This window comes from Protomyctophum parallelum, assembly GCF_964188405.1.
Source record: "Protomyctophum parallelum genome assembly, chromosome: 20".
Classification (NCBI taxonomy): domain Eukaryota; kingdom Metazoa; phylum Chordata; class Actinopteri; order Myctophiformes; family Myctophidae; genus Protomyctophum; species Protomyctophum parallelum.
Window position 1 is genome coordinate 23467176 of NC_139718.1, and position 8374 is coordinate 23475549.

The 8374-nt window shown below is 41.9% G+C and overlaps 1 protein-coding gene across 2 annotated transcripts; it reads right to left on the reverse strand.

Annotated features, from left to right (window-relative positions):
- Positions 1 to 1260: 1260 nt before the first annotated feature.
- Positions 1261 to 4767, reverse strand: LOC310877902 (uncharacterized protein; the record flags this gene model as incomplete). Of its 2 annotated transcripts, XM_083791899.1 has the most annotated exons (3): positions 1864 to 2002; positions 1616 to 1768; positions 1261 to 1356 (listed from the first exon to the last, which is right to left on the reverse strand). In XM_083791899.1, the coding sequence occupies exons 1-3, from the start codon at positions 1948 to 1950 to the stop codon at positions 1261 to 1263; spliced, it is 336 nt and encodes a 111-aa protein (XP_083648025.1). In that variant the 5' UTR covers positions 1951 to 2002. The 2 variants fall into 2 exon arrangements, 1 of the variants encoding a protein (XP_083648025.1); XR_014570841.1 differs by lacking the exons at positions 1261 to 1356; positions 1864 to 2002 and adding an exon at positions 3360 to 4767 and having other exon boundaries at positions 1633 to 1768.
- Between the last annotated feature and the right edge of the window lie 3607 nt (positions 4768 to 8374).

The following is an 8374-nucleotide window of genomic DNA, read 5'->3' on the forward strand; positions in this document are numbered from 1 at the left end:
CTAAATTGCATAACATGAAACCATTTAGTGGACAGTATTTTAATGCATTATGAGTTATATCTGGTAGCCTACCAGTATTTACTATTCATCCTAATTATTCTATCTTTAGGTGTGTGGAGTACACTTCCCAGATGGGAGGCCAACAAAAGAACACCCGTATCCAGTTCTGCAACTAGGATATAAACATGTACGTTTGATTCTCCCCTTCAAATTGACAGTTTGATGTGATTGTTTTTGGTTCAACAGATTAGGTTTATTTTGAATAAAACAATAACTTGTAGTGCATCGTTTCTTTTCCTTTCACAGGGGAGAATGACATCTGGTAGAGCCCCCCCTAAGAGAAGAGGCCTTCGGTCATCAAGCAGCAGCAGCACACAAAACGCAACAACATCAACAACAACAGAATTAAACGCAACAACATCAACAACAACAGAATTAAGAGCAGGACCTGAAGACACCAGTGATATCGGAATGGAACATATTGCAGACCACAATTACTTCCGTATCAACTCAAGGGCAAACAGTGCAACACAAACTGATGTCATGCCTCTGAAGCGTGATATTGGAATCCAGTGTCCAGAAATTATTACAGACCACAGCTACTCTACCATAAAGTTAACAAACCGTGCAACACAAACTGATCCTACACCATCATTGTCAGCCTATGACCTAGATGACAAAGATGCAAGGTTTCACACGGGCATAGGTATTGCAAGTTTTTGGCAGCTTTTACATTCCCTCATAGCTTTTCACCCACCTCCAAAGATGACCAGATTAGCAGTCCATGACCAGCTGTTACTCGTTTTAACTAGGCTACGTCTTTGTTTGATGTTCACAGACTTGGCTAAAAGATTTGGAATAAGCAAGACCTCAGCATGTGTGATCTTTTCACTTTGGAGACCAATACTTGCTAGGTTTATGAGGGAAAATGTGATTGCGTGGTTGCCTAGGGATACTCTCAGAAGAATAATGCCATCATGTTTCAGTAAAAATTATCCCAAAGCAACATGCATAATAGACTGTACAGAAATATTTGTCCAAAGGCCAAAACACTTAAGAAAGCGATCCCAAACATTCAGCAACTACAAACATCATAACACTTACAAATTATTATATTGTATTGCCCCCAATGGTTATGTGATGTTCACATCAAAACTATTTGGTGGACGGGCCAGTGACACTTTCATCACAAAGAACAGTGGTCTTCTTGAACTTCTGATTCCTGGTGATCAAATCCTAGCAGACCGTGGGTTCACCATCTCAGATGTGTTGCCTCCAGGGGTGACTCTGGCTCTCCCAGCTTTTACTCGCGGCCTCAAAGAACTTCCTGGGCATGATGTTGTGGCAACACGGCGCCTAGCAAATGTCAGAATCCATGTAGAGCGTGCAATTAGAAGGTTCAAAGGTTTTAAAATGGTCAGTTATGTCATTCAAGGTAGTATAAAACATGTTGATGACATTGTGAGTATTTGTGCTGGGCTATGTAATTTGCAACCCAAGTTAATTCAGACTGAAACTGAGCAACAAGAAACATCTGATATTGAGGAAGAAGAGGAATGTGATGTGGATGAGGATGTAAGCCTAGATGAGCATGACATGACTTGATCCTCTTTACCCCATCGAGGGGCATAGGGCGTCCACCAGAGCTCTCCATCTCAATCTCCTGGGCCTGGGCTTTTGCTTCCTGCCAGCTCATTCCAATGTTCTTTAGGTCTTGGAGAGTCTCTACTCTCCAGGTGTTTCTCAGCCTACCCAGATTCCTATTCCCCTGAGAAAGAGAAAGATGGAAAAAATTATAAACAATTATTATTAATTCTCAGTTTCCCTCCTCATGCACAATAAGTAAAATGTTTATTAGAATACCTGTATCCCTGTATCCTCTTCAAACCACTTTGTTGTCAAAGGCTCCGATGTTTGGTCATGCCTAGTGGCTACCAGCAAAGGTGCCATTCAATTTTCGTTCCACCCAGTTTTGTGGATTTTCTTTTTTGGGCACTTCAGAGGCTACTGATGATTCAGATTTCCTTTAATTTACTCCAAATAAACTACTCTGGCCCTTTGTTTGTGCAGCAATTGTCTCCCTCTCATGTTTCCCACATATCACATTTATTTTCATTACAAAGTTTACATTTGTGTTGAGCTCATGACATGCTCATGACATGGTGAGTTTTTCATTTGCTTTGTTTTGTGGCTGTGCAGTCAACACGTTATGCAAAAGAGTTCCAGGTATTTTGGATAGACCAGCCATCTCAGGGGATTGCATCCGTCTCAAAAGCTGTTACTTTCATCGAGGTCCCTGGTCTGGCCCCCTGATGTTGTCAACTGCATCAGGCCTCACATTGTCACATTGTCATCTGTGCATGCTGTGCCTGTGTGGCTGGCCGCATCTTTGATTTTGTACAGTATCCCTGCTGAATGACTGCAGCTCTTCCCTTAAGTTGGTTGGCCTAGCAGTCGCAGTTCACATCCACCACTTTGCCATCCCTCCTCTGCAAAGTTACTTCAACATGATGGTACATGATAATGTCCTGTGAGTAACACAGGTCCTTTCAGAACTGTGCTCATCATTTGGTAGCATGTGGAGTATCTTGTCAAAGTCAGGGGCCAGATAACAGTGATTGGCTTGATTGGGCACCCTCTGGGTGCACACCCTGTAGGTGCATAAATTGATTCCCTTGGCGTCTGGCTGGTGTTTGGCTGCTGCTACCATACCAGTCTTTATCTGCTTGGTTTACCAAAACCTAACTCGGTCGGTTGTGACAGCCAGCGACTAACAGAATGAGTACCTGGATTGACGACGTCAGACAGTGGCCTCCAGTTACTGATAAAGGTAATTAATTGATGGCAATCGCCAATCAGTGCTTAAACCACTGTCTTATTATTACACTGTCTAGTAGACTAGACTAGCTTTGACTATTTTCCTACACCATCTCTTTGCCAGAAAGTCACCATGGCATGCATGCGGTTAAGTTAGTATTTATCCCAATGCTGCCTGGGGTGGTTAACTTGTGTTTACTGTTTGTTGTTTGTTTGCATAATAAAAATTATGAAATGCAAATCTTAATGATCTAAGACTGTGTATTTCCTAATCATTACAGATAAGTGGTATTAATCCTATTAAAAAAACGAATGTTTTTATTTATTTTTATGATAGGTATTCAAGAATATTTCCTTCACCGACTGGCATGTGATGAACAACCCAATGCCAACTACAGGTCCCTGATAGAGGGTCAAAATTACCTGAGCTCCGGATGGGTTGGCCAGATACTCCACAGGCTACCAGATGAGGAGCACATACTCTTGAAAGGACCTGTTCGCTACTCACAGGACATTAAACAGTACCATCATGTTGAACTGACCTTGCAGAGGAGGGATGGCAAAGTGGTGGATGTGAACTGTGACTGCATGGCCAACCAAGGGAAGAGCTGCAGTCATTCAGCAGGGATACTGTACAAAATCAAAGATGCTGCCAGTCAGGGGTTCACAGGCACAGCAAGCACCGATGAGGCTTGTGTCTGGAACAGTTCCACGTGTGACAATGTGATGCCTGATACAGTCGAGAACATCAGGGGGCCAGACCAGGGACCTCGGAAAAAAATGAAAATAAAGTCAACAGCATTTGAGAAAGATGCAGATGTCATTCAGCACCTCACATCCCCTGAGATGGCTGGTCTATCCAACATACCTGGTACCCTTTTGCATGATCTGTTGACTGCACAGCCACAAACCAAAGAGGTTACTGATAAACTGCCCACATGTCACGAGCAATGTGCTCAACAAAAATGTCAACTTTGCAACTGTATTTTTGAAAGACATGTGTTATGTGGGAAACGTGAGAGGGAGAGAATTCTTGTACAATCCAAGGGCCAGAATAATCAATTTTGGCTAGATCAACGAAAAATAAGAATCACAAGTAGTGAGGCCTCTCAAGTGCCCAAAAAGGTTGACCCACAAAACTGGGTGGAACGAAAATTGAATGGCACCTTTGCCGGAAATACAGCCACTAGGCATGGCCAAACATCCGAGCCTTTGGCAAGAAAGTGGTTTGAGGAGACCACAGGAATAACTGTGGAGTGTACAGGACTTGTTGTACATGAAGAGGAAAACTGGCTTGGTGCCAGCCTTGATGGTATTATAGATGCCGATACCATCATTGAAATTAAATGTCCTACAGCCAAAAAACTTGTGGCACACAATGGCAGTCTGCTAAAAATGATTGACTCTAACAAGTACGATGTGAGGCATAAGGATGGAAAATATATTCTGAGGGAAACGGCATCAGGATTAGGGTACTATTACCAGGTACAAGTGGCGATGCATTGTGCTAAAAAAAATAATTGTAAATTCATTGTCTGGACTCCAAATGAGCAGGTCATTGCAGATGTCCCATACAATGAAGAGTGGATTACAGAGAAAATCAGCCACCTGAAGGACGTGTATTTTCAGCACTTACTTCCAGCAATATCCACAAGGATAGCCCACGGGGTAATGAAAGTGGATGGACTAAAGTAAACTAGCCCTCTTTTGAATTTAATGAGTTTCAGTTGAGAAAATGTTTTCTGTTTTTTCTTTATTGCTCTGTAAAGCACTTTGCGCTGCATTAATGTCATCAAAGAATCCAAAAGATGCTATATTAAGTATATTATTAAGTAAAATAAATATTTTTTTGATCTGCACATGCCTGTATCTCCAACTTCATGCACAGAGGCATAACATTTTCCACATTGGATGCTGTGTCTTCACTTCAGGCCCTGCTGCTGCTTTATGACTGAATGCCTCTTCTCTTGGGGGGGGGGGGGGGGCTGCATTCTCCTCTGTGAAAGAAAAATAAACAGTGCTTACCTTTCTTTTTTTTAAGTTATTGGTTTTCAAAAGAAACCAAATATTAAATGAAAACAATCACACCAGACAGTAAATTTTAAGGGGGAAATTATATTTTTATCCTAGTTGCAGAACTATGGGTGTTCTTTCAATGGCCTCCCATCTGGGAAGTGTACTCAACACACCTAAAGATAGAACGATGAGGATGAATAGCTGGTACCACATAATAACAGACTCAATAACGCATAAAACATATTTTCCACTAATTTTGGGCAGATTAGTCATATGATGCACTTTATTCCTCTATCTTTTTACAGTAGCCTTCAATGAGTGAATCTTCTCAACTGATAATTAATCACAATTATGCCACGCGGCCCACGCCGCATGTGACTTATTTTGAGGAGCAGCTTAGCCTACTAAAAATTATGTTTTGATGAATTGAACAAGGTGGACCCTGTTGTAAACAAGTGTAAACAGTAATGTTTAATTGGGTCGTCCACTCACAGTTAACAGTCTTTGTATTGAGTTTGTGCTTGAAATATACTGTAATTCTGCAAACTGTTTTCAATCAATCAATCAATCAATCAATCAATCAATCAATGTTATTAGCGTTAGCTTAGCCATTGTTCACATGATGCTACTGCAGTCTGTTTTACGCGATCGTTACATTTAGAGTGAAAACGTGTACATAAACATTCAGATTTCAAATATGAAGTACTCACCACGTGGGGCACGGGTGTTAGAAATGTGCTGGTACGGCGATTAGCATTGCTGCATCCCGCGTTGTTTAATAAAAGGCATTTTATCCGAGCAGTTTTTTTGTCAGGTCGAGGAAGGAGTGTTGCGCTCTGAAACAGTGGGTGTGTTCGATATATTCACGCTGACCGCACTGCCAATACAAACTAATGAGAGAGTGCGCTCCCGGTGAGAAACTGTGTATTTTCCGAACGCACCCCGTTTGAGAAAAATAACGAGGCGCTTGGATAAAAATGCCATTTATTAAACTACGTGGAATGCAGCAGTGCTAATCGCTGTACCAGCACATTTATAACACCCGTGGCACACGTAGTGAGTACTTTATATTTGAAATCTGAATGTTTATGAACACGTTTTCACTGTAAATGTAACGATCGGCGCCACGTGTTTCGCTAGCTGGACAGTGAACAGTTATTAATGACATGTAACATATTTCACCACTCAATGGGGGCTGCATGCTAGTATTATATTAATGGTAGTTAATGGCAACTAACGAAAAGTCTCAAACTTACCATGCTGTTCTTTGTGCCTGGGAAGTGGGAACAAAGTCCTCGCTTTTTGACCCACTTCTGGCGAACATCTGTCCTCTGCACTCGCAGGGAATCTAATGGCTGCCGGCGCTGCGCAGCCTGCGCTCATAGACAATCGTCATGATGAGTCAGGACGTAGAATTTGTCTCCTCCTAAGTGCATGAATTTTGCCACTACTGTTGGAGCAGGCATAAACGACACACGTTCGTCCCGATTTTTCAGGCATCTTTGTAAAGTTGTAGTGTTAGTAATTAGCGTAACGTGAGCCAACGAACACAAGTCACTTTACATTCACTGTAGTGAAAGACGTGCTGATCTCCCCCGCAGCTATGGCGGATCCGCCTACAGGAAATACGTAGGCTGCGACCATGAAACCGGTACAGAATCGGTCTATAGAAGTATAGGGTCATTTTCCCGTTGACTTCCAGGCAATCAAACTTCATTTTGCAACCAGTGGATTTCCCCCTGCTAGCTTTTCGATAGAAAATAAGGTTTAAAGTTGTTTCTATATTGTTGGCTTCATTTTTCAGTCCGGAAGCTTCCTGTTTGGTCTTATCACATTCTGTCCTTTACTGCTCTGTTCTGTACTAACCATATCTCCAGTAAAGTAGCCCACAGGCCCATGGAAACTACATTTGTTTGAAGCCATGACTTTGACAAATCCATCCAATTTACAATCACATTTTGTGAATTATCTACCTACATTGTGCAGAGGAGAAAACAAATCTTGGTATTAGTTTTGACTAACCTGTTTGCACCCTGTTGGAAGACGTATTTCCTTGTCCTCTTTTTTCACAAGATTATCTCAGCATGACGTGAACTGAGTGTGGCGAAGGCAAACAGCATGTGAGGCTGGTCTCAGGCTTGCATAATTCAAACTACTTATTTACATGTTCTTTATTTACAGTGAAGCAGCACCCGGCTGTCACACCGCTCTTTCTCACTGGTGTGATTATGACTTCTGCCTTCCCTGTGGCATTACCCAGTTGTGTTAAATAGTGGGAGGTTGTGTTTGAGCCTGTCTGTCCGTCAGTCTGCATGTGAGTGCATATGCGTTTCAGTGTGTGGGTTTATCACAATATGTTTGCGCGTGTGTTTGTGTTTGTGTGTGTGTTTTGCTCTCACCATATGCAGTATCATTATTATGAGCGGCGTTACTTAAAGAAGATGGATGCTACAGTGCGCGTTGCCCTCTGGCTCAGTTATGGAGATATGACAGTCTCTTTATCATCAGAACCAGTTTACTATTGCCTTTGCATAATGACCCTGCTTAGGCGGATATTTCCATATTATTTCGGGGCTCTCTGTGTTTTACGTCCTGTGCTGGTGACTGCATGGGTCTTTTGCTTCGAAAAGTATTTTTTTGTCTGGTAAGACAGGCACTAGTTGCATTCTGCGGTCTGTTATTTCACAATATCAAAATGATATGTTGCAGAATGAAATGTTGCGATGGAAGCGTAAAGTTTTAAGCAAATAAGCTTGCTTAAAACAGTAATCGTAATCGTGTGATGAAGGAGACAATATAGCATCGCAATTGAATTACACACATTGCTGGCTCACAATAACTCACCTGACCTGGCGGAGACCTGTTTTCCGAGGAGCACTTTTATGCTCCTAGAGGGCAGGCCAAGGAAAAACCTAGAGGCCAAGAAAAACTATTATTAAAATAATAATAATAATAATAATAATAATAATAACTATAGAAAAGTTGCAATTTTGAAAATTTGCAAAGTGTGGTTGCCGCAGTCGCTTACATAGGCCCCTCCCACTAATATTGTCAGCCAATTACAATGTCACGTTTTTTTATGGACAAAAGGGCCATTACAATTACATTTTGGACAGGTGTATTTAATACCTTTTCATACAAGGTTATTGATCCTAAGCCACTGATTGCATTGTATGGTGTAGTCCTACAGGAGTCACGGTTACCATGCAACTCCAAGCCGACGCATTTACTACGTAATGTAGACCTTTATTAATCCCCCCCCCCCCCCCCCCCACACACGTCACATGGTTTTGTCCAATTAGAATACCATTGCAAACAGGCATACGCCATACGTCAGGCCAGGGGTTATTCCAAAATAACCATAAACTACCTCGTTATAGTTAGTTATATTTACAGACTAGTCCGCGGCTGTCCGCTGTGTAAAGACTAAAGTTTGTGATGCATTGTTCTTTTCGGCGGGCAACACCATAACCAAAGCTGAGTTATGGGCTATGTTATGTCTTTGGGGCTACAGGCATCGTGAATCTGCTGAACTTGTTAG